This window comes from Podarcis melisellensis (genome assembly GCF_964234715.1).
Source record: "Podarcis melisellensis genome assembly, chromosome: 1".
Lineage (NCBI taxonomy): Eukaryota > Metazoa > Chordata > Lepidosauria > Squamata > Lacertidae > Podarcis > Podarcis melisellensis.
Window position 1 is genome coordinate 123,891,969 of NC_138528.1, and position 26,313 is coordinate 123,918,281.

The window sequence follows — 26,313 nt, forward strand, 5'->3', positions numbered from 1 at the left end:
AGATAGGTAGCCGTGTTGGTCTGCCATAGTCAAAACAAAAAAATTCCTTCCAGTAGCACCTTAAAGACCAACTAAGTTAGTTCTTGGTATGAGCTTTCGTGCGCATGCACACTTCTTCAGATACCAATGTTAATAATGTATCTGAAGAAGTGTGCATGCACACGAAAGCTCATACCAAGAACTAACTTAGTTGGTCTTTAAGGTGCTACTGGAAGGAATTTTTTTGTTCAAAATACCAATGATTTCCCTTCTTCTCTTCCCATGGTTCATTTTCATAACATAAATCCCTGCGTATTTTATATAAACTAAACCATTCAGTATTCCATTATTACATCCATCAAAACTTATTTACACTGTTGAATTTATCTTAATGCTGCCCATGTTTTCAAATATACACAATTTCCCCTCATATATTCAGTAAACATTTTCCAATCTTCTTTAAACATATGTTTTCCTTGTTCTCTTATTATCACTGCTCTAAGCTTTCAAACTTCCTCTCCTTCCCAGGGCCAACCCAAGACATTTTGGCACCTGAGGCGAACCACATTTTGGCACCCCCTCCCCACCAAGGAAGAAGGGCTGAATGAACATCTACATCAGGAACAAGGTAGAAATAAAGATATACATTGGGATCTGCTGCCCCTGTGGTTTGGGCCGCCTGAGGCAGTTGTCTCATGGGTGGGCCGGCCCCTTCCATATTTCTGAGGTATTTCATAGTTCACTTCCAGACAGATTGCAGTTCTTTTTCCCCCCATAATTTTTATTAAATTTTCTGTTTTACATTTCAGAATATTCATTCAAACCACCTTAAAATATCAGTGACTTCCCTTCTTCTCTTCCCATGTTTCATTTTGCATAACATAAATCCCTGCGTATTTCATATAAACCATTCAGTATTCTATTATTACAGCCATCAAAACTTATTTACACTGTTGAATTTATCTTAATGCTGCCCACGTTTTCAAATATACACAATTTCCCCCCATATATTCAATAAACATTTTCCAATCTTCTTTAAACGTATGTTTTCCTTGTTCTCTTATTCTGTGTGTTAGGTCCACAAGCGGCACATATTTCATCAGTTTAAGTTGCCATTCTTCTTTGATTGGGACCTCGCTCATTTTCCATTTGGGGGCTAACAAAAAACGGGCTGCAGTAGTGGCCTACATAAACAACCTTTTCTGACACCTGGAAATTTCCATCTGAATTATCCCCAACAAAAAAGACTCTGATTTTTTGGGGGAAAGTATTTGTAAACTTTTTTTTTTTCAATTCGCTATGAATTGTTTCCCAATACTCTTTTACCCATTTACAGATCCACCACATATGACAGAATGTACCCTCAGTCTCATTGCATCTCCAGCAGTTCTAGAGCTTCAGCTGGGCTTTGGGATTGCCATATAGTCTCAGATGGCAAATGTTGTTCATCTCTTCTTTTGTGTCAGTATCTTTTTCTTCACATTTATTCATGTTCAGCCTCAAATGGAGGAAGCAGATCTGGTTCCGTTCACATAGCAGGGAAATCAGTGCTTCATGTGCTCAGACAGACTAGTAGGGAAGGGCCAGTATCACCATAACCAGCTTCATGCATTTTATATCCCATATACACTTTCCTGGGAGTAAGGGCCCCTCCAGACATCTGTTTTATTCCTTCTCCTTGAGGCACTGCCTTCTCAGGTTGACAAGCCCCCTCTGCCCCTCACTTCCCTTTACAATACATGCAGAAACCACCTTCTGGACTATTGGACCTTCTATTTTTTAAAAAAAGATATTTATTAAAATTTTATAGACAGAAAAAGGTTACAGAATAAAAAAGAGAAAAAATAGAAATAAAAAAGATACAAAAACACAAATTAAAAAATACAAAATACATTTAAAAAGTTGAAAAATAAAGAACAATTAAAAACAGATCAATCTTTTCATGTCTTATATTTCATTTACTTATTTTCCTGACCTCCTCACGCCTCCCTTTTTTGTATTCCAGTTCACATGGTTAATTCAGAAAATCCTTACCCTCTTTGTTTTTATCTTAATTTTATATCTTAACATATTGAGCTTCATATTTTCATCTAATTATCAATCCATTTTTACATATTCTTTTAACTATGTTGCTAAAGCCGTCTCATTTCAATCCTACATCATTTTAACATTCATTAATTTTACAATGTTTCTGCAAATAATCTTTAAATTTCTTCCAAACTTCTTCCACCAACCCTTCTCCCTGGTCTCAGATTCTGCCAGTCATTTCCGCCAATTCCATATAGTCTATCACTTTCATGGACTATTAGACCTTCTAGGGGGTCTCGTCTGCTCAATCCACTAGAGCCTGTCTTTGCATGCAGGTAACGTCCCTTAGTCACTGAAGGTTTGGAACCCATTGGGACCCACACCTGGTTTAGCCAGCCAGCTGAAGACATTGGCTCCCAGACTGTTTCCAAGCACAATTCAAAGTGTTGGTGCTGACCTTTAAAGCCCTAAACGGCCTCGGCCCAGTATACCTGAAGGAGCATCTCCTCCCCCATCATTCTGCCTGGATGCTGAGGTCCAGCGCCGAGGGCCTTCTGGCGGTTCCCTCCCTGCGAGAAGTGAGGTTACAGGGAACCAGGCAGAGGGCCTTCTCGGTAGTGGCGCCTGCCCTGTGGAACGCCCTCCCATCAGATGTCAAGGAAATAAACAACTATCTGACTTTTAGAAAACATCTGAAGGCAGCCCTGTTTAGGGAAGTTTTTGATGTTTTATCATTTTTTAAAAAATATTCTGTTGGGAGCCGCCCAGAGTGGCTGGGGAAACCCAGTCAAATGGGTGGGGTAGAAATAAATTGTTGTTGTTGCTGCTGCTGCTGTAGTTATTTCCTGGGATGTGGTCTCTGTCACAGGTTGACAGCTTCTAGGAGCCACAGGTGATAGCTGAGTGCAGGATGGGGACCATAGGTGAACGAACTACCCTAGAAAGGGCAGGTTGTGTCCCCCACCAGAGGTACTACCCCTTCCCCAGTACCCCATAGTAAGCAAAGCCAAGCAAAACTGAAGCTGCAATCCTATATATACCTATTTGAGAGTAAGCCTCATTGTATAAAGGGGCTTCATTCCAATAGGATTGGAGTGTGCAAGTCTTTGCAAAATAGTCATAATACATTCGCAGGACGCAGGTGGCGCTGTGGTCTAAACCACCAAGCATCTTGGGCTTGCCGATTAGAAGTTCGGCAGTTTGAATCCACTCAACAGTGGTGAGCTCCTGTTGCTCTGTCCCAGCTTCTGCCAACCTAGCAGTTCAAAAGCACACCAGTGCAAGTAGATAATTAGGTACCGCTGCCGCAGGAAGGTAAACAGCATTTCCATGTGCTCTGGTTTCTGTCACGGTGTCCCATTGCACCACAAGTGGTTTAGTCATGCTGGCCACATGACCCAGAAAGCTGTCTGTGGACAAACACCGGCTCCCTCGACCTGAAAGCAAGATGAGTGCCACACCCCATAGTCACCTTTGACTGGACTTAACCATCCAGGGACCCTTTACCTTTTCCCCCTTACCATAATACAATACACTGATATATTCAATTGTCAGTGAAAGAAAATTGGGCTCTGCTTGTAGTTTGGCCTCAACATTTGTTTTTACTTCCTGCAGAGGGCTGCAATCCCTAGGTCATCAGAGAACCGGGGAGGATGGAGAGATTGAGCTTGCTCCATGAAATGCCCATATCTAAGATTGCGAGAAAATCAAAATGAGTTTTGAGAGCCTAATAGGCTGCACTCATTTTGAGAGAAACCATTTTATTGTGTATGAAATGAATGAAATGTTCTATGCCTGGGAAAGCATGCATTTACGAATCTATTAAATCAAGTGTTTTTTAAACAACGCCCGGGTGAGACTATAACAGGGCAAGGACTTTATCCCTCATCCCATATGACTGTGAATGTCTTCTGCACCTACACCCTGAATGGCATCATTACCTTGCCTCTGCCCTATTTTGGCATTTGGGCACACTACCATTTCCCAAAGAATCCCTTCCATACAGAGTGTTCCTTTAACTGACATACATGGGCATACATCTTGCCTACTCAGGCAGACTTCTGTACAGCGTTACCTCGGTTTCCAAACATCTCCGTTAACAAACATTTCAGTTTTCGAATGCGCCTCAGAAGCCGAACATGAAACGTGGCTTCTGTATTGAGTTTTCCGTTTTCAGGCTTCCGTACTGAGTTTTCCATACTGAGTTTTCTATATTGAGTTTTCCGATCTGATGCTTCAGTGCTGAGTTTTCAGGTTTCGAACGTTTCGGAACTCAAACGGTCTTCCGGAACGGATTACGCTCAAAAACAGTGGCGTAGCGTGGGGGGTGCAGGGGGGGCCGGCTGCACCGGGCGCAACATCTGGGGGTTAGGGTTAGGGGCGCAAATCCACAGGTTAGGGGGCGCAAATCCACGGGCTAGGGGGTGCAAATTACTTGCCTTGCCCCGGGTGCTGACAACCCATGCTACGCCACTGCTCGAAAATAAGACTGTGATGTGCCTAGAGTTACATCTAGCATTCCCTTTCCTTTTGCCACACAGTCTACATTTTTCCTCCAGCTTAACCCATTTCATGCATCTGGTGCCATTAGCTCCAGATCACACAAAAGCTGATGGCACCATAATGCAGGGGTTTGTACTTGCCGGTCTTTGCTCATTTGTCCCATGTCCAGCATGGAAATCAACCCAGCAAATATGATCTGCATTCGCTGTTGCCGCTTTCAGTCTGCAAACGATAGGTAATCGATTACATTTCCTCCTCCTCCCCACCCCCCTCAATCTGCATTGCATTTCCTTTGCATTGAAATGAATGGGGTCGAATAATGTAATGATAATAAGGGACGCGGGTGGCGCTGTGGGTTAAACCACAGAGCCTAGGACTTGCCGATCAGAAGGTTGGCGGTTCGAATCCCTGTGACGGGGTGAGCTCCCGTTGCTCGGTCCCTGCTCCTGCCCACCTAGCAGTGCGAAAGCACATCAGAGTGCAAGTAGATAAATAGGTACTGCTCCGGCGGGAAGGTAAACGCCGTTTCCATGTGCTGCTCTGGTTCGCTAGAAGCAGCTTAGTCATGCTGGCCACTGGCCTGGAAGCTGTACGCCGGCTCCCTCAGCCAGTAAAGCGAGATGGGCGCCGCAACCCCAGAGTTGGTCACAACTGGACCTAGTGGTCAGGGGTCCCTTTACCTTTACCTTTCATGTAATGATAACATAACTTAGGTAACTAATTACGTAGGTTGTGTTAGGTGACATAATTTCGCCGCAGCAGACAGCAAGATGAATAACACAGCGTCTGGTGGGAAACAAACCGCAGTGGAGTGGAAACAGTGTTGCAGAGAGGAATGGGAAATGAGGCCTCCCTAACAGTGATTGACCAAAGGATACCAATATCACTTTCACATAATACCAGATGTCAAAGAGAAAAACAACTATAGACATTTAGAAGACAACCGAAAGGCAGACTATTGTATTTTAATATTTTGTTGGAAGCCACCCTGAGCGGCTGGGGAAACCCAGCCAGATGGGCAGGGTATAAATAGTTCAATTATTATTATTATTATTATTATTATTATTATTATTATTATTATTATTATTATTTTGTCTCAGACCACCGAGCAAGAGGGTCTGAGGTTGGAAACCCTAACGAAAAGCCACAATAACAATAAAAATATGCTATGATGTACCGTATTTATTATACTGAATTTCTCTGATCACTCCATCACTCCATTCGTTCTCCATACACACGAAACCCATAGATGCAGGTGTAGTTTGGATGGTCCCAGTTGCTCAAAATCTTCAAGAGCAGGTATTGAAATTTACCTGAATTTTCTCTCTGAAAATACAGGGACATAAATAAAAGGTTACTGTTTGCTTCCAGTAAAGTATATTTTGTTGCAGGAGTGCCAGCTTGGCACCACAACTGTGGGTGCCATGTAGCATGCACGAACCTGGCACAGAACCTGGCACTGTTGACCTCCTTTGTAATATTCTATTTTGAAATCTTTAAGATAAAAGTTTGGTTTTCTGTTAGTTATGTTGCTTTGACTCTATACTCCATATGTGACTTTCTTCAGAAATGTTTGATTCTGTATAGTTTCATTGATGTTTTAATATGCTGTAAACCACTTAGAGATTTTTCTTAAAAATATAAAGCAATATAGAAATGAAATATAATAATAATAATAATAATAATACCTCCAGCTTGAAAGTTTGCATAGGGAAACCATCAATTTTGTAAACAAATGACCCTAAAAAGCTCCCTTCCTCCTTCTCAAAATCATCTTTGAATCCCTGAGAAGAGACAAAGGGGGAAAGCCGAAGATATTTGATAAGAGGCTTCAAAGAAATGAACCAAAGGTTGTTATACAAACATTGATAAGTGTTCTTTTTTAAAAAAAAAACCTAAAACAACTTCCACCTTAAAAATTTCTCAATGCAAAGTCCTGAAAATCATAGGGAAATTACTCACGTAGATAGAGAAGTTCTTTGGAGCACTGGTTATTTCTTCTGTGTGAGAAATTTTCTTTGAAATGTGATCCAGGGTCACAGCAACCGGGCAGACGGCTTCGGACAATTTGATGACGACATAGCCTTGAGAGCCTTGCATGGCCCAGCAATTCCCAGGGGTGTTATCCCGCTGAAAAACAAAACAGTCTCATGCCTATCAAGAAGACAGCAGACACAAATCAGGAGAATTCAGAAAATTAGTGTCGTTTGTATGCGAATTACACTAAAGACTCAAGTAACTCTTTACAAGTCCCCAACAGTGGTGCTGCTGGGGGAAACAAGAGTTTATCCCTACTTTGGCAGCCAATACAAGACAGAGGTCAACGTGTCTGGACACCTTTATCTGGTTGTCACTGGGAAGCAAAACTATTGGAAGAGTGTTAAGAGGCTGCTTTTGGTACCTGGCGGTTTGAAAGCACATCAAAGTGCAAGGAGATAAATAGGTACCACTCCGGCGGGAAGGTAAACGGCATTTACGTGCACTGCTCTGGTTTCACCAGAAGCGGCTTAGTGTGCTGGTCACATGACCCGGAAAAACTGTCTGTGGACAAACATCGGCTCCCTCGGCCAGTAAAGCGAGATGAGCAGCACAACCCCAGAGTCGTTCGCGCTTGGACTTAACTGTCAGGGGTTCTTTACTTTTTAAACATCATGTTATGTTGATATATCACGATGTCTGAAATAAGGATGGAGCTATGTAGAGTCGAACCGTAGGGTTGGGTGATAACTGATTTTCAGCATTGTGCTATATCACCAGCTAAACATTGTGATATGCCAATACAGTGGTACTTCGGAAGTCGAACGAAATCCATTCCGGAAGTCCATTTGACTTCCAAACTGTTCTGAAACCAAGGCGTGGCTTCCAATTGGCTGCAGGAAGCTCCTGCAGTCAATCAGAAGCTGCAGAAGCCACATCGGATGTTCAGGTTCCAAAGAACGTTCGCAAACCAGAACACTCAATTCCGCATTTGTGGCATTCGGGAGCCAAAGCGTTCAACTTGCAAGGTGTTCAGGATCCAAGCTATGACTGTATATCACAATGTCTGAAATGAGGATGAAGCTATGTAGAGGCATTGGCTGGCTTCACAGTTTTTCTATGTGTTTTTTGCATAGCACACAAACATCATTATTCACAATATATTGCCAGGTCAAAAATTATGAAAACAATATCATGATATGGACTTCAAACAGGTTTTGGATGATATATCAGAGGGACATTCCATTTCACCCGCATTATGTTGGCTGTTGAAAATCCTGCCACTATTTTATATCATTTTGTTTCATGTGTTGTGCTTTTACTGTATATTTCTTTTGTCTTAATGTGTATTAGTGTTTCCTGCTTGGGGGAGGGGGCTCTTGGCTAAATAGGGGTGTACAAATAATCCATGCCATCGAGACTGGAGGGTAGATGGATTTCTCTGCTGGGTGCTTGAGAGGTAGTGGTAGGGAGTCAAAAAAATTGAGAAGGACCCCAAACATTGCTTTCCAAGATTCCTACCTCAAGAATCATCTCTGGCGCTCGTGAATAATCCCAGCACAGCCCCAACATGCAAACCTGCGCTCCCGTTTCATAGCTTTTGCTGAATTTTACGATCGATGCACCTACAGATATTAGGGCATTAAATAGGGAGGGTTCCCCACACACACAAAATCAAAAATAAGTAAGAGAAACATAGAGAATCCAATCAGAATTAAATTATCACAGTTGGCAAGTGCTAACTGCAAGTCTATCGGGGTTTCCCAGTTCAAGTCAAACAGCCTCCAATATGGATTTGTTTCATTGCTTCCACCACAACTCCTAGAATGAACATTTGGCAATGGAATGTCGCGTTATTCGTTTTTTAAAAATACATTGCTACAGGGTTCATCCCTCTCATTTTCCTTTGTTGAGTGTATCAGTAGCTGCCACAATGTGTGATCGTCAAGCAAATCCTATAGGGCTTTTTTTAAAAAAACCTGCCGGTACTCACCATGAAATTGTTACAGTAAGTACCACACTTTAAATATTTGGGGGTGACGGTACTGCATACCCTTGAGTATCCCCGGGGGGGGGAGCACTGCCTGTTTCTCTCCTCTTTCTACCATCCCTTCTCCTTCTCTCTCTCCCTCTCTGATAACTCAATCATCTTTCTCTCTTCCCATTCCTTTTCCTCCCCACCAAATTGGTTCCTGGGGGAGGGACAGATTGGTCTGGTCCTGAGGGATTCTCCTCCCCCCCCGCACCCGCCTTCCATCACGTTTGGGCTTCCTTTCCCCCCACCCTCCTTTCCCTTCCGAAATGTAATTTGGGGAAGAGCTACCTGAAATGCCCTACCTTTGCCGTAAAGCCTACACAGTAGAATGGTGCGATTGTATACCATATCAGACCCTCCAGGGACAGTCCCGGATTTATGGAAACCACCCCAGTTTCTGATCTGATCCTGGAATGTCCCACTTTTCCTTAAGGTAAAGGTAAAGGTACCCCTGACCATTAGGTCCAGTCGTGGAGGACTCTGGGATTGTGGCGCTCATCTCACTCTATAGGCCGAGGGAGCCGGCGTTTGTCTGCAGACAGCTTCTGGGTCATGTGGCCAGCATGACTAAGCCGTTTCTGGCGTAATGAAACACCGAAACCAGAGCAGCGCATGGAAACGCCGTTTACCTTCCTGCTGCAGCAGTACCTATTTATCTACTTGCACTTTGACGTGCTTTTGAACTGCTAGGTGGGCAGGAGCTGGGACCGAGCAACGGGAGCTCACCCCGTCGCAGGGATTCGAACCGCCGACCTCCTGATTGGCAAGCCCAAAGCTCTGTGGTTTAGACCACAGCGCCACCCGCGTCCCTATGACTTTTCCTTAGGACGTCCCTATTTCCCTTGGAGAAATGTTGGAGGGTATTCCATATTAATATGAAGTTAGAAGCCTGCAGCCAATATTCTAGTGGATAAATATTTGCACACACCAGAAATCAACAGATTCAAGAGAGGAGTTACTCCCCTCATACTATATCACTACTGCTTCCACCCCAACACCACCTCTCTTCCCCGCTTGCTCCGTCTGTCTCACTGTTCCCTTGAAGCTCTGCTGCCTCCTAGTGTTTGTCTACCACTCCATCTATACCCTCTTCTTACCTGCAGATTTCAGGGCAAAGTCTTCTTTTTCAATCTGATTGCTTTCCACTGCAGTGCCCCCCAATTGCTTGAAGAGATGCTGTCACAAAAAAATATACAATTGAGGTGTAGGAGAGAGAGCCAACCTGCAGCTATGCAAACACATGCCCATTACTGCAGGTTATAGAAATAATTTCTCTTCTCCCATCCTGAGTCTTTCCCCCTGGTTGATGTGGCCAAGTGAGGAATATACAATGTCTGGAAGTGGGGGTTGTGGTGAGGGAGAAGCTTCAACAAAGCAGCCAGGGATCAGTGGAGGAAGTAGAGGAGGAACGTTATGACTTTGGTGCATCCATACCAGAAGTATTGAGTTATTTTCTTCATAAGCAGAGACATCACCTTGCCAACAAAGGTCCGTATAGTTAAAGCTATGGTTTTCCCAGTAGTGATGTATGGAAGTGACAGCTGGACCATAAAGAAGGCTGATTCCCGAAGAATTGATGCTTTTGAATTCTGGTGCTGGAGGAGACTCTTGAGAGTCCCATGGACTGCAAGAAGATCACACCTCTCCATTCTTAAGGAAATCAGCCCTGAGTGCTCATTGGAAGGACAGATCCTGAAGCTGAGGCTCCAACACTTTGGCCACCTCATGAGAAGAGAAGACTCCCTGGAAAAGACCCTGATGTTGGGAAAGATTGAGGGCACAAGGAGAAGGGGACGACAGAGGACGAGATGGTGGGACAGTGTTCTCGAAGCTACCAGCATGAGTTTGACCAAACTGCGGGAGGCAGTGGAAGACAGGAGTGCCTGGCGTGCTCTGGTCCATGGGGTCACGAAGAGTCGGACACGACTAAACGACTAAACAACAACAACAACAAATTTAACTTTCATCCCACCATGAGTGGGGCCAAGAACTTAACAACCAGCAGAGCTGACTTAGAATAGATGGATGGCAACCCAGCCAGATCAGTGAGGTATTAATTCTTCTTCTTCTTCTTCCCCTTCTTCTTCCTCTACCAGCATTGATAGCCCTATAGCCCTCTTTATGGCTGACTGTGGAGAGAAGGCATTTTGCAAAAATCTTCATAAGAGTAGCACAAGGCTCTCCTCTTTGGGTGATTTCTTAGGACTGTGAAGGATTCATTTATTTATTAAACTCATATCCCACCTTTCCACAAGGACACAGGCAGCTAACACTGACACTATAAATACAAAAAGACCATCATATCAATTATATCACAAAGTATTCATTTTTATTATCCCTGATTGTATGTGATTCTCAGTAGGCTATGTACACCAATATGATCTGTGTGGGAAATATTTGGATTTTGAAGATTTTCTAGTAAATACTGTTTTTATAAACACCATCAAAATATTATTGCCTCTGCAGATTTTTTCTGAGATGGTCAAATTGAATGTCTTTTTTCATGACTAAAACTGTTACAAGACATTTTAATCAACATATTGTGCCCGTCTTGGCTTACGTGGGCAAATTTATTTGATTGGTCAGTTCACTTTCAGAGGGATGTATTACCTGATTGACTGCTAGCCAGTGATAACTGATAATTAGTTATTATAAATCAGAAGCATAAATAAATTGTAGCTCAGGTGACCCTCACCTTCTGGGACTCCCAGTGTCCATGGACACTTCCGAGGGCATCTACGAGACTCTGGAGACCAACGACGTTCTGACGGAAAGTACTGATTTGTTTCTGAAGATTCTGCTGAAGGGCCTCATTCTGGCGACTAAGCAGAAATGTGCAAAACAATCAAAATATCCACAGTATTGCTTACGCCTAAGCAAAATAGTTCACCATGGGGTCAGAGGATGGATTGTGTGGCTGTAGGGTCCTGTGGGGTGGGGGTGGGGAATTTACTCTTTTTTAAAAAAGAATAAATCAGAATATCATCAAATTTTAGAAGCAGAAAGGGACAGATATTAGACTTATTTTTCCAGGGGTCACACATCATAGGGAATTTGTATCTGAATTTCCAGATCTATATATTGGACGTATCAAAATGGTCATTTGCCTTGTGCCAGTGATTGGAGAGCCGTATTAATTCCTTGTTTTACCATCGATTTCCTCTTGCTTCCTGACACCTTTCCTTGCAAGTGAGGGATGAGGGCCTTTTCTGCCAAACAACACCTACTACAAACCAGTTTTCTTTTTCATTCACACTGACAGGTAGGTCAGTGCTAAAATATTCTTTCGGTGTGCAGCCTGCCCAAGGTTGCAGACACATCAATCTCTCTTCCTACTATATTTTAACAAACTTGCTGTTGAGTTGCCAGCCGGGACCTGAGTTGCATCTTTATCAGAGTATAATCATGCTTCTTTCTTATGGGGTGTGTGTGTGTAGAAATCACCAGACTTTTACAAGAACCACCTTCTGCCTTGCTGAGCAATTATCAGCTTGCGTTTTAGGAGGTACAAATATCGCCATTCAAATCTAACCCATGGGTTATGGCAGAGCTGGGAAACCCCTGGCCCTCTAGAGAGCACTGGACTTCAAATTTCCATCAGGCCTAGACTGTAGGGCCAATAGTAAGGAACAATGCAATATCTGGAGGCCCACAGGTCCCCCATACTGGCCTTATCCAAGGGTGGTGAACATCTGGCCCTACAGATGTGGCTGGCCTACATCTCCCATCATCCCTGATCATGGACCATTCTGGTTGCAGCTGATGCTGGTTGGAGACCAACAAGAACTGAAGAGCCACATGCCCCCATCTTTGGAGCATGGGTTTTCATCTTTGCCTCTGCTAAGCTCATCCAAGAGAATCGAAATGCATTTGCGTGTTTTTGCCTCGGGCTGAATGCAAAATGACGGTGTGCCGTACATCCACTGAGAAAGCTATTTTACCTCAGCTGTACCTTCATCACCTGCTTGAAGGTATCAGAGGGGTTGCACAAGCCGTACAGAAATCCTAGAAGGAAACATGAACCACATTAATGGCTTTCTGAACCAATCAGAAAAGGCTTCTCCTCCTCAAGGAGGGGAGGTGTTGTGGGCGGGACGCGATTTCATGCATCACGCAGGGGCGTTATGCCCCCTGGCCCACTCTCCTGGCTGGCGCACCACGCCCACAGGTAAGCGCCCAACCGGGCGGCTTGGAGGGGACGTGGAGTGCGGTTTAAGATACCGTGGCGCCAGCCATTCCGCCTCACTTTTCGCCTTCCCGTCGCGAGTCACCCACCCACCACTCCCTTAGGGCTTAGCTTTTCGCTTGACCTTGCTATGGACCTTTGGTTGGTCGCCCAGGTTGCCCAGGGGGCCTGGTAGGAATTTTTCCAACTGGCATTAGGCCTTTTGGTTTTCTCGCCTGCCTCGTAGCAATCGTCACAACTTTCTTGGTATTTGGCGGTTAGGCATTGGAATGTGTTGTTGGTGTGTGGAAGAGCTAGATGTGGCCATCGCCTACCCCTTCAAATTTGGGTATTCCGTTAAAGGACTCCGGCGGTCGTGGATCCTGTCCAATGCCTGTGTGGCGGGGGGCCATGGCACGACCCTCAGTGACATCAGGGGAGAGCTTATAGTTGTATTAGCATCAACAGGCTTCACCTTCTGGTGAATAACCCCTCTTTAGGCTCACCCCTCTCCGAGTGAGTGGAGTCAATCTGTCATGGTCCAATGCCTAAGCCAATACCTTCTCACTTGATGTAATCAATAAAGTTGTGGCCTTTTCTTGCCCATTAACCTTATACACTATGTCCGTGTGTCTTCATTCCACAAAGCGGGGATCGGGTCCTCGAACCACAACCCATACACTTTTATCAGAATTAATCAGCAGAACATTGTATTATGTCTCTTCTCTTGGGTAGCACAGTTGAAAATACGTTTATCCACCGAATTCAGTAAAGCATGCTTATTGTAGTGGAACAAAAATTGGCAAGATCCAAATCATTTGGAAATCTGGGTTCATCTCATGGCTATCCACTGGGCAGCTGAAAAATTAATCCAAATCTGACTGTTGGTTGGTGATAGGCCTCAGGGGCAAGATGGCAATAGTAGACTTGTTCACGTTATGCTGAACACAGGTACAAGTGTTTGTGTGAAAAAGGATATCCTTGTTGATTTGTAAAACTCTACGATTTGTGTACACAGACTACATACCCATTGAATGTTAACATAGCCAAATTCACTCTTGTGTGTGCATGCACATAGACATACAGCACACATAAGTGTGACTTAGTAGAAGTCAAGGTCTCAATGGATCCGTTTTTAGCAGTCTATATTTGATACACATTACAAATAAATGCACATCACAAATATATTCTGCAGGTTATATAACAACAACAAAATGTGCTTAGGCTAGCTCTTTGAGGAACATACCAGAAAAGATGCCCAACAAGAATATTAGGGTCAGAAAAGCCAACATCTTCATGACAGGCCTTGGATGGTCTCCTGAGAAGATATAAATTCAAGTGGAAATCATGGAAATATATGATTTCTGAGCAATTGTAAATGGAGCATGTATATGCCTGAAAAAGGCAAACATTAGCAAGCAAGTCTATGTATGCTGTCTTCCTGTATCAACATTGCTGCAGATTTTGGCTTTATTTATTTATCTAGGATTTGTTTACTTAGGAAAGGAAGGGTCCCATCCTTTATAGGTAGAAAGGAGATGGGTGGAACAGTTTTGCTTGTTTTTATAATTGCGACTAGGGGTCTAAGAGGGCATCACTTTTTGTTCAGTCCTGTAGTTGTCACACGCAGCACTGTTTCTGCTCTGCTGCAATTTGTCTTCTGCTAAGAAGTACATTATTTGTCTTGTTGCCCACTATGACAAAATTACATAATTTATGTGATTTGTGTAGATATTAGATAATGTAATAAATTATGTCTCATTTGTGGGCTGATAGCAACTACGGAAAATATGGATCATATTCACTGGATATATTACCGTTCCAGATGTGGGACCAATGAGCAAGCACTGGCAATTTCTGCTCCCATTCCCGTTTTTATCTGACTTGGCCAATATCCCTAACTGAGATTGATTTACCTGTTTCTATAACTATATGTTATGGATTGTATCCATATATATAAATTCGATAAATAATAATAATAATAACAAAAAGTTGTCCTGTTCACACAAGGACCTCTGCTTGTGCAAAGGAATCTGCTCTGAAGGGTTGGGGTGAAACCCAAAACAGATTTGGGGGAGCACAGAGGGAAGAGAGGAAATGAAAGTTCAGTCACATAAGCAGAAGTTCTTGCACAATTGGGATGACTTCCCTGGATTCAATCCTATGTTGCTATAACGCACCCAGGGACCTTAAGGCGAAGAGCAAGCCAGAATTCTTGTAGATAGGTCTAGAAATCATTCTCCTTAATTCTCTATTTCTGTTCTCCAAGTGAAAATATTTCATCTTAGTTCAAAGCTTGTTCTTTGAAGCCTGTTCTGATAATAATTTTATTAATTTTCAATTACCGTTCAATAATAGCCCCATTATAGCAATGCCAAATTATAATACAATTACTAATACCAATCATTCAAATACCGAATTATATAATTTAGATGCACAAACCCCCACCCCACCCCCCGCCGTGTGCTAGATTTGATGGTGTGATTATTTTCTTTATTTCTGCATTGCAAAATCTGACTAATTTCAACGACATTCTGGTCAAAATAAGAATCCCTTGTACAACAACTGCAATATTAACAACTTCCATTCGTATAGACGCATTCTATACCCTTGTTCTTCCTGTGTGTGGCAATTATTCTGTCCGTGATGTTTCTTCCTGTCCTTGTAAAATTTTATGTCTCTCTTTTCCTGGTTGTTGCTGTTCTCCATCATGCCTTGGGCGGAGCCAATAGCCCATTGTTGTTTCATAAATTTCTCCATCTCTCCATCCCATGCTGCTTTGTTTTGCAACTTTAACAACAGCTGCAGAAATCACCATCCCAATAAATAACCTGTTTTCACCATCTTCCCTCTGAGCCTGGGAAGAAGCGTGGTCTGTCGAACTGAAGATGAATCAGTAATGAACCTTATCAGTTCCTTCTCAAGTTCACAGACTTCTTTCATCCTTTCGTCCAGCTGAAGATAAATGAGCGTTTATACTTCCAATTAAAGCCTGTTGAAGCCTGTTCACACAAACAGTTTACTGTTGATGGTTCTCATATACATCCACCAATGCATGCAATATTCGTCTTTTGGGAAGGTTGTGGTCCTTCCAGTGAGCTGATTTCCTTCAGAATGGATAGGTTTGATCTTCTTGCAGTCCATGGGACTCTCAAGAGTCTCCTCCAGCACCAGAATTCAAAAGCATCAATTCTTCGGCGATCAACCTTCTTTATGGTCCAGCTCTCACTTTCATACATCACTACTGGGAAAACCATAGCTTTAACTATATGGACCTTTGTTGGCAAGGTGATGTCTCTGCTTTTTAAGATGCTGTCTAGGTTTGTCATTGCTTTTCTCCCAAGAAGCAGGCGTCTTTTAATTTTGTGACTGCTGTCACCATCTGCAGTGATCATGGAGCCCAAGAAAGTAAAATCTCTCACTGCCTCCATTTCTTCCCCTTCTATTTGCCAGGAGGTGATGGGACCAGTGGCCATGATCTTCATTGTTGTTTTTTTTCAAATTAGAGAACTTGATTAAGGGCAGAACATTGAGAAGATGCATGCTCTCCCTGTTTCCCTAAACCAGGGGTAGGGAATTTGTGGCCCCAACTCCTATCTATCCCAACCAGCAAATGGTCCATAATCAGGGATGGTGGCAAAGGAGTTATCACCCAACAACATCCAGCTGGACCAAGGTTCCCCCACTTCTTCTCTAAAACTACTCAGTTAACCTACCTGCATGTTGGAAGGCAAGAGAAACTGGGTTGGTTCTCACTTGTGTCCCGGCTCCGAGGAGAGATGGGCTGCTGTAGCTCTTCATCTGCTGCACTTCTATAACTATCAAAAATAAAACGTCACCTCAATAAATGTAAAGGTAAAGGAACCCCTGACCACTAGGTCCAGTCGTGACCAACTCTGGGGTTGCGGCACTCATCTCGCTTTATTGGCCAAGGGAGCAGCTTCCGGGTCATGTGGCCAGCATGACTAAGCCGCTTCTGGAGAACCAGAGCAGTGCACGGAAATGCCGTTTACCTTCCTGCCAGAGTGGTACCTATTTATCTACTTGCACTGGTGTGCTTTCGAACTGCTAGGTTGGTAGGAGCAGGGACCGAGCAACGGGAGCTCACCCCGTCACGGGGATTCACACCGCCGACCTTCTGATCAGCAAGCCCTAGGCTCTGTGGTTTAACCCACAGTGCCAGCCGCGTCCCCACCTCAATAAGCATCTCTATTAAAGGCCAAGGGTAGCTCAGCGTCAGAGAACATGCTCTGCACACAAGAGGAGTGCGGCTCAGTCTCTGGCACCTTCCATTTAAAAGGATCAGAGATCAGGTGATGAGAGAGGCTCTTCTTCATCCGAGACCCTGGAGAGATGCTGTCAATCAGAGTATACATTACTGGGCCTGAGGGGCAAAGTAGCTTCCTAAGGCTGGCTTGCAATTTCTTACTTTCCCATTTTCTATATTTCCTCCATTTATTTTTTTTAGCAATATTTATAGACCACCCTAGAACCAAGTTCTCAGGATGAGAGAGAGAGAGAGAGAGAGAGAGAGAGAGAGAGAGAGAGAGAGAGAGAGAGAACAGGGTAGGAATTGTTAAAAGAATTTAAAGGTCTCAAATGTCGAGTAAGTATTTGGGCAAAATAGGTCAAGGTAAATGTGAAAGCAACTTACATGCTGCTCTTTGCAATCATCGTACTAGAAAAACACTTTAAAACGTTCAGCTAACTGAAATAAAACACAGTTTCCCAAACTGCACTTACAATGCACATATACTTACATCTCACACATCTATTTTAAAAATATATATAATAATGTATAAATGCAGTCATTTTAATGTTTGCAGACTGCCAACTATATATAAAGGCAAGGTTTTCTGAAGAAAATTTAAAATACCTTAGATACTTGGAAAATAAATAAAGGGATGTTAGTTATTATTATTTCACAATATCACTATTTTGAAACGAAAGGGAGGGGAGAAAAGAACTGTCAGCCCATAGCATGAATCTCTGGAATAACTGAAATGACAACAGTGTTGTTGTTGTTTAGTCGTGTCCGACTCTTTTTGACCCCATGGACCAGAGCACGCCAGGCACTCCTGTCTTCCACTGCCTCCCGCAGTTTGGTCAAACTCATGTTAGTAGCTTCAAGAACACTGTCCAACCATCTCATCCTCTGTCGTCCCCTTCTCCTTGTGCCCTCCATCTTTCCCAGCATCAGGGTCTTTTCCAGGGAGTCTTCTCTTCTCATGAGGTGGCCAAAGTATTGGAGCCTCAGCTTCAGGATCTGTCCTTCCAGTGAGCACTCAGGGCTGATTTCCTTCAGAATGGATCGGTTTGATCTTCTTGCAGTCCATGGGACTCTCAAGTGTACACTGCCAACAGTGTAGGCCCCAGTTAATGCTCTCTAGAAAGGGCATTCTATACCTGGGGTGCCACCACATATCCAGGAACTACAGCAGGTAAGACTGAGAAACACGCTCACTTACTCGCTTTACGCTCTCTGAGGCCCCAAAAGGTACTAGCTCCTTCCATTTCGCCAACTTCAGTTCCACAATTAGAAGAGAACAGCTATACATTTGATGTATTCTATTTTAGAGTAAAAGTTTGAATAATACTTTTATGGGTCCGGACAATGATTTATTCCAAAAGGAGTCAGTTCTCATGCTTCCAGTTGCTTCAAATGGAGCAATATTAATTTCGGCAACAAGCCCATCAGTAATATTGGAGGATGCCCTCCATGGAGAAAACACCATGCTGAGGACACCCTCAAAGCTGAAGTCATCCTTGACTGCAATGCTCAACAGCTACCGCATGGAGGACTGTGTCTCTGACTGCCTCATGCAGAGTCCTCTTCCATCATGGACCTCTGTGCCTCTTCTCAACAGGTCATGTGCCCCATCTCCAAATGGAGCTTAAAATGGTAAAGGACCCCTGACAGTTAAGTCCAATCGCAGACGACTCTGGGGTTGCGGCGCACACCTCGCTTTACAGGACCGAGGGAGCCAGCCTTTGTCCACAGACAGTTTTTCTGGGTCATGTGGCCAGCATGACTAAGCCGCTTCTGGTGCAATGGAACACCAAAACCAGAGCAGCGCACGGAAACACCATTTACCTTCCCACCACAGCAGTACCTATTTATCTACTTGCACTGGTGTGCTTTCAAAGTGCTAGGTTGGCAGGAGCTGGGACCGAGCAACGGGACCTCACCCCGTCACGGGGATTCGAACCTCCAACCTTCTGATCAGCAATCCCAAGAGGCTCAGCGGTTTAGACTACAGCGCCACCCGCATCCCTAAATGGAGCTTAGAGGGAGCCATATTGCTGCTGCTGCTAGCTAGCTTACTTTTCAAGATAAAATGCACCCAAGATCCAAACATACCTAGAACAAGTGGCTTCTGATCAGGGCACATCACGATGTTAGCATTGGGTTCCATCGGTGGAGGAGTTTCAAAACAACGTCGTGCAATTAGAGGATTTTGATCAGGCAAGTCTTTACCTATTAGAGACAGATGACATTGTTAGCACAGAGGTCCAGAGGAATCAAGGAAGAGCTTGATGCTTTGGATTTGTATAACATGCACTATCAAGTTGATAAGAAATGAGTTGTCCTCCCCAGACACGGGTTAAAGGTCTGCCGTGGGAAAAGCAGGAGAAAGACTGCATTCCTTGTGGACTCACATGCTCAAGGCAGATAGACCACCGAAAGTGCAGTGGGACGGTTTTTCCCCACATAGAGAACGAAAGCAAGACCAAGTGCTGTTCTCAGAACAGTCTCACCACCACAACCACATGGCTTTTAAAAAGTAATGGACTACATGGAATTTACAAAGCTGACAGCAGTATTAAGGGATCAAAATAACGAACATTTTATAGAAGAATGGATGCCCGTTGTGGACTATTTGAAAAAACACTATAGTCAAATGAAATCATGGGCAGGATTCGAGATAGGAGCTGCAGAAGGAAAACAAGACAGTACAGTCGTACCTCGGAAGTCGAACGCCTTGCAACTCAATCGTTTTGGCTCCCGAACACCACAAACCCGGAAGTGAGTGTTCCAGTTTGCGAACGTTCTTTGGAACCCAAACCAGAAAGGTCTCCCACCCAAGGTTTAGCGTTACATGTGAACTCGACCACTTCATTTTTCAGAAAACGCACCCTGATCTGCACATGGCAGGGAGGTTGAACCCTTTCCCCAATCCCCTTACTGTTTTCCAAGCCCTGCCCTCCTAGCAATCACTTTTTCCAGCTGTAATTTGACCATGAAAGCAAATGCATTGGTTCTCAAACGCCTTGATTCCCAAATGCCGAAAACCTGGAAGTAAGTGTTCTGGTTTTTGAATGCTTCTCGGAAGCCGAATGTCCATTGTGGCTGTTGGTTATTGTTTCCAGGGCGTCTGCACCAATCAGAAGCTGTGCCTTGGTTTTCAAACATTTCGGAAGTCAAACAGACTTCCAGAACGGATTAAGTTTGGCACTTTTGTTTCTGCTATTTATTTTGTGTTTTTGTTTTTGAGGCTTTTTCGGTTAATTTGTTTTTGTGACTGTGTAGAACACAGTTCAGCTACTGATTAATTGATTGATTGTGTGACTGCAGAAATGGACAATGACTATCATCAATGCAGGTAAGAAAAAAAATAATTTTAATTTTTATCATCTACAATACTGTCTTATTTATTTTATAGTACAGTACATTGATTATTGCTTTCATTTTATGGATCAATGACCTTGTTGGATAGTAAAATTCATGTTAAATTGCTGTTTTAGGGGTTGTTTTTTAAAAACTGGAACGGATTAATCTGTTTTGCATTACTTTCTATGGGAAAGGGCGCCTTGGTTTTGGAACGCTTTGGTTTTGGAACGGACTTCCAGAACAGCTTAAGTTTGAGAACCCAGATGCCACTGTAATGTTTGCAGTAAAAAAAATTTAAATTAACCGCCTTCTTATAATTTGAGAATAAAGAGAATAAAAAAAGAGAATAAAGCTATAGAGACTAGTATGGCACAGCATTTGAGCTAACTCACTCAAGATACCATATTGCACATTCCGCTTCCCACAGTGTTTACTTTAGGCCTTATCTCCTTCACCCCATAAAGCAAGTGTTGTGGGAAGCTGAACTCAATTCCAAATGCCGATTTGAGGATTATGTCCTAAGCACACCCACCAAACATCACTGTAATATCTCAGCGCTCAGTGGAAATGTTGCATTATGGTACATTTTTGTATCTTTCATAGCCCCTCTGAAAACCCGGACAGGAATCAAACTCGGGTCTGGAATGCAAAGCTGCATTGTGGGTTTATGCATACCGGTTTTTATTCTGGAATCTCAATCTGCAAGGGGGATGCTGTTTTACAATATCATTCTTACCACTTTGAAGCAAGGAATTAGAGACCAGGGGTTTGGTTTTTTTGCTTTGCTTTTAATGTTCCGATATTAATGGTATCGAACCTTTGGCATTAGGCTTGATTTTGCAGCCCTGCATTTTATGACTCCTGAGCTGCATTCCCTTTCCTATCTGACCCTGAAAGTGGCACAAACGGCAAGATGTTTTGCTATGTCTGCCGTGAGTTAGCCCCGCAATCGCCTTGAGAGCTTCCAAGGAACAGATAAGGACAGGAATGTCAACAACCCTCTAAAAGGCTTGGCTGCTGAGGAAACAGTGATAAAGGAGGACATCTGAGACCCCAATGGCCTGAGCAGATAAGGGGCACCTCAAGGTAATTGTGGGGGTGAGGTTGCCAGTATGGAGCCATGCGTGTTTTACTTCTCATGACCTGTAGCCTTTCTCAATGTATGTAGAAGAATGCTTGACTCTTTGTGTGCTGTATTTGAGCCACTATATAAGCTTTGATCGGGACAGAGCTTTTTTTAACTGGTGGTTCAGCCAGAACAACCAGTTGCTAGAGCACGAGACCCTTCATCCCAGGATCATGGGTTTGAGCTGCATGTTGGGTGAAAGATTCCTGCATTGCAGTGCTCTTTTCCAACTCAACAAGTCTGTGATTCTGTGACATTCAGTGTTATGTACTGAAGTTCTCACCCTGGGCCAGCAGGGGGATACTGTAGATAGTTATGCAAATAAGGGATCGAAAGTGACGTTGAGTAATTGGATAGTTTTAGAAAATTGTTACAGTTACATTGTACTGGAGTTCTATATAAGCAGGCTGACTGAACCCTTCAGTTCAGTTCTGTCCTGGCCTGTGAATAAACAAGAGCTGTTTGAAGAATCGCTGTGTCGTCTGATATGTTCACCCACAACGTAACATTCAGAATATGTCAAAACCCCATTAAACTGGGCTCTGTCCTATAGCAATACAGTGGTACCTCAGGCTAAGTACTTAATTCGTAACGGAGGTCTGTACTTAACCTGAAACTATTCTTAACCTGAAGCACCACTTTAGCTAATGGGGCCTCCTGCTGCCGCTGCACCACCGGAGCTCGATTTCTGTTCTCATCCTGAAGCAAAGTTCTTAACCTGAAGCACCATTTCTGGGTTAGCGGAGTCTGTAACCTGAAGCGTATGTAACCTGAAGCATATGTTACTCAAGATACCACTGTACATTCATACCTCATGTTACGTCCGCTTCATGTTATGTTCTTTCTGGTTACATCCCACGCGACCCGGAAGTACCGAAAAGGGTTACTTCCGGGTTTCGCTGCTTGCGCATGTGCAGAAGTGTGAAATGACATGATGCGCATGCGCAGAAGCAGCGAATCACAACCACGTATGCGCAGACGCACCGCTGCGGGTTGTGCTCTTTTCATGTTGCAAATGGGCCTCCGGAACGGATCCCGTTCTCAACCAGAGGTACCACTGTAGTTAATAAACTGGATCCCTAAGAGGATCTGCTGAAGCTTGCTGCAATTCACGTGGTCCAGTTTTTATTTAAGCTCAGCTACGATTTAAAGTGACATGCCCGTGTCTCGCTTGGCCACTGAGGGAGCAGAATTAAATGTCGCGATGTCCGAATAATGCCATGTGTGCTACACACAAACAAACAAAACTGCAGTTCGGTTGGTTCAAGCATGGTGCTGATAACGGCGAGGTTGCAGGTTCGACCCCCTATGAGACAACCACACATTCTTGAGTCGCAGGGGGTTGGACTAGATGACCCTTGGGGTCCCTTCCAACTCTACGATGCTATGATACACACTGAACATGCACAAGGCAAGCTAAACCAAAGGCCTCACTTCACTTAGCCAATGAGCACACTCACTACAGCAAGGCTGCATCAGGTCTTCCGATCCACTGCTTTTCGCCCCCCAACTCTTCTGGGAGCAAGTCTCCTTCCAGGTTTTGGAATCCCATTTTGCTTCTGAGGCAAGAGAGTTGCGCTTTCTGCGGATTCTTTTGAAAACCCTGAGAAAAGAAAGCTCAAAGGTTTTTTTGTGGCGAGAGAGGGGACCTTACAGGGAGGAGAACCCATGGCTCAGCAGTACATGACTGCATTGCCAAAGGAAGCGGGTTCAAATCCTGGTGTTTCCAGGTAGGGCTGCCAAGGACCCCCTGCCTGAAACCCCAAAGAGCCACTGCGAGTCCGGTAAAGTAAAGGTACCCCTGACCATTAGGTCCAGTCGTGGCTGACTCTGGGGTTGTGGCTCTGATCTCGCTTTATTGGCCGAGGGAGCTGGCGTGCAGCTTCCTGGTCATGTGGCCAGCATGACTAAGCCGCTTCTGGTGAACCAGAGCAGCACACGGAATGCTGTTTACCTTCCCGCCGGAGCGGTACCTATTTATCTACTTGCACTTGACGTGCTTTTGAACTGCTAGGTTGGCAGGAGCAGGGACCGAGCAACGGGAGCTCACCCCGTCATAGGGATTTGAACTGCCGACCTTCTGATCAGCAAGCCCTAGGCTCTGTGGTTTAACACACAGCGCCACCCGTGTCCCTTGCGAGTCAGTTAGGGAGGAAATGCCAAAATGGACAGATTTGCTCATCCACTGCGAGTCCGTTAGGGATGAGCAAATCTGTCCATTTTGGCATTTCCTCACTTTTTCTGTATCTTCCAAAAAAACCGAAACGAAAACCCACCCAACTGCAACCTGCCTCTAAGATGATTCCATCATGCAGTGCCAGCTCTGGTGCATTGCTTGTATAAGCAGAATCCTGAACCAAAGAGCAATGGGAAGAACACGAACCGTTTCCACATAGCCTGAAATGCTAGCATGCTACCGCACAATGTTATTCTTACATAAACCAGGTCACAACATGTTACCCAAGCTCCCTTGTACCTCCTCACTCCCGTTTCGCGGTACGAAATGGGTTTCAGCCTTTGGAGAATGGCCAATCTTTCACTGCGCCGTTCCAGTATAATCCTTTCGCTGTGGCATTCCATGGTCATCCTGCTCAACATGATCAATTATATTTATTTATTTATTTATTTATTTATTTATACTCCACCCATCTGGCTGGGTTTCCCCAGCTACTCTGGGCAGCTCACGACAGAACATTAAAAACAAAATAAAACATCAAACATTAAAAACTTCCCTGAACAGGGCTACCTTCAGATGTCTTCTAAAGGTCAGATAGTTTCCTTGACATCTGGTGGGAGGACCCTTAGAGATGGACCTCAGTGTCTGGGCAGAATGATGGGGGTGGAGACGCTCCTTCAGGTATATTGGGCCAAGGCCGTTTAGGGCTTTAAAGGTCATCATCAGCCATATCACACATGAAATGTGATTTCACGCATCCAGAACTGCGATCCAACTGAATCACATTATGGGCAGCGACAAACCACAGCGAAGGATATTCACCTTTTGTGGGCCTGCTGTGCCACAGCAGGGAATAGTGCCGTGTGCAGAAATCAACACCCCAATATATCTCACCTTTAACTTCGTTGGAAAAGCCAGTTTCTGGTCCTTACTGCTACGGAGATGGGCTTGGAATGGTGAGGGAAACGTATGGTGAAATCTCAGAATTGAGCAGAGCAACAAAATGTTCTTCACCGACTCCCTGCAAACGAGAACCAAGCAATAAATAAATCATTTCAACCTTCACTGTGAACCAAAATCAATGAAATGGGCTGAAGGAATTCCATGGGTTCATTTGGAGTTGGTGCACGTCGCACAGCTTCCTGCTGAAATCATGCAAATTTTTATACCCCCCCCCAAAAAAAAGTTTCAGGAGGGGCAGGTGCCCCTCTTTCATTGTGCTAAAGCGCAAGATTACCCTCTGGGTGGCAAAACTGGAGAAGCAGAACGACTAATAAAGCAGAATTCTGTGTGGATAGTATAAACCCATCACTAACACACTATTATTGCAGAATAGGTAAGGATAAAGGGTCCAGTCGTGACCGACTCTGGGATTGCGGCACTCATCTTGCTTTATTGGCCAAGGAAGCCGGCGTACAGCTTCCTGGTCATGTGGCCAGCATGACTAAGCCGCTTCTGGCAAACAAGAGCAGTGCACAGAAACACCGATAACTTTGCTGCCTGAGTGGTACCTATTTATCTACTTGCACTTTGATGTGCTTTCGAACTGCTAGGTTGGCAGGAGCAGGGACCAAGCAACGGGAGCTCACCCCATCGAGGGGATTCGAACCACCGACCTTCTGATTGGCAAGTCCTAGGCTCTGTGGTTTAACCCACAGCACCACCCGTGTCCCATTATTGCAGAATACAACTGCATAAAAACCCCCAACCCACCCAAGTCCAGGGGGACCCGCCTATAACCCATTACAGTTTCATTGCACTATCACAAGGAACATTACAAATAATTCTATAAGACGTATTACTGACCTTACAATGGCCTAATCCTTCATCTCCTGACCTCAGTAACATCAATCAAGGAGATCCGAATGTGGTACTTCTATGTCCTGAAAGGGAAGTGATTCCAATGTATCTGATTGGATACAAACTGCATGTATTTCATCCCTGAGAGGCAGCATATATAGAGGCCTCCTATGAAACAGTTTGAAAGTAAAACAAAATGACCTCATAAACGACTTCACTTTGGTAACACTGCACCAGGTGTGAGGTCATGCAGGAACCCCAAGAGCTGCACTGTGTCATTGACACTTAGGAAGAAAATCCTTCATCATATATATCTGGAAATCAATATTGGCTCTTGGCTCTCCTATCATTGGTACCCTGGACACACCATGGCAACTTTTCCATTTAGTATTCATTAAACTTCGGGTGCCTTTTATTTACTTAATTTGTTTCCTCTCTTCTTCGGCCTCTTCCCAACACTCAGGGCAGTTAACAACAGGTTTGGTAGAGTGAACTATAATAAGAACAGGCATATCCCATTGGAAGATGTTAAAAATAACCTCCCAGCCATCAGGTGTTAACTATCAGCCCGGACAAGAAAGAGTAGACCGTGTATCGTCAACTATGATGGAGTACTAAGGAAAAGGAGATCCAGCACTGAGAGACAACTGACTAAGGACACATTATGTTGTGTTTTTGTTGTTTGAAGGTGTTGCACAGACGGTACATTCATGATGGTCCTATTGATTAATCATCGTGTCATGAGGCAGCGGAAAGAAGAAAGCACCCTCTACAATACGGAGGACCCAAGCTATTGGAATTGATGGAAGCTGGAAAGAGATTTATTAAATAAGGTGTCCTCTACTTCTGTAAAGCTGGCTCCTATTGAAATAACCGACTACAACTAACATGGTTTACATTCAAGTGAGATGTT

General features: G+C 44.0%; 1 protein-coding gene and 1 long non-coding RNA gene across 4 annotated transcripts in view; one reads left to right on the forward strand and one right to left on the reverse strand.

Annotated features, from left to right (window-relative positions):
- Nucleotides 1–26,313, forward strand: part of LOC309363472 — a 171,976-nt gene that overhangs the window by 125,043 nt on the left and 20,620 nt on the right. The gene's annotated exons all lie outside the window — the stretch shown is intronic.
- LOC309359336 (SUN domain-containing protein 2-like) lies at nt 5,672–25,562 on the reverse strand. 3 transcript variants are annotated; one of them, XM_081892864.1, is made up of 14 exons: nt 25,407–25,562; nt 24,533–24,621; nt 23,901–24,011; nt 22,885–23,027; nt 19,048–19,164; nt 16,403–16,504; nt 13,933–14,004; nt 12,463–12,526; nt 11,217–11,343; nt 9,619–9,697; nt 8,008–8,111; nt 6,472–6,639; nt 6,198–6,293; nt 5,672–5,835 (listed from the first exon to the last, which is right to left on the reverse strand). In XM_081892864.1, the coding sequence occupies exons 3-14, from the start codon at nt 24,008–24,010 to the stop codon at nt 5,722–5,724; spliced, it is 1,296 nt and encodes a 431-aa protein (XP_081748990.1). In that variant the 5' UTR covers nt 24,011; nt 24,533–24,621; nt 25,407–25,562; the 3' UTR covers nt 5,672–5,721. The 3 variants fall into 3 exon arrangements, with proteins under 3 accessions (XP_081748990.1, XP_081748988.1, XP_081748989.1); XM_081892862.1 differs by having other exon boundaries at nt 24,495–24,621; XM_081892863.1 differs by having other exon boundaries at nt 23,901–24,014; nt 24,495–24,621.

Excerpts from the sequence above, each read along its gene's own strand:
- LOC309359336 (XM_081892864.1), bottom strand. The coding sequence starts at position 24,010 with ATGACCATGGAATGCCACAGCGAAAGGATTATACTGGAACGGCGCAGT. Across the intron at positions 16,505-19,047 it reads TCAGAAGCCACTTGTTCTAG|TTATAGAAGTGCAGCAGATG; the intron begins GTATGTTTGGAT and ends TATTTTTGATAG. Across the intron at positions 11,344-12,462 it reads GTGATGAAGGTACAGCTGAG|TCGCCAGAATGAGGCCCTTC; the intron begins GTAAAATAGCTT and ends ATTTCTGCTTAG.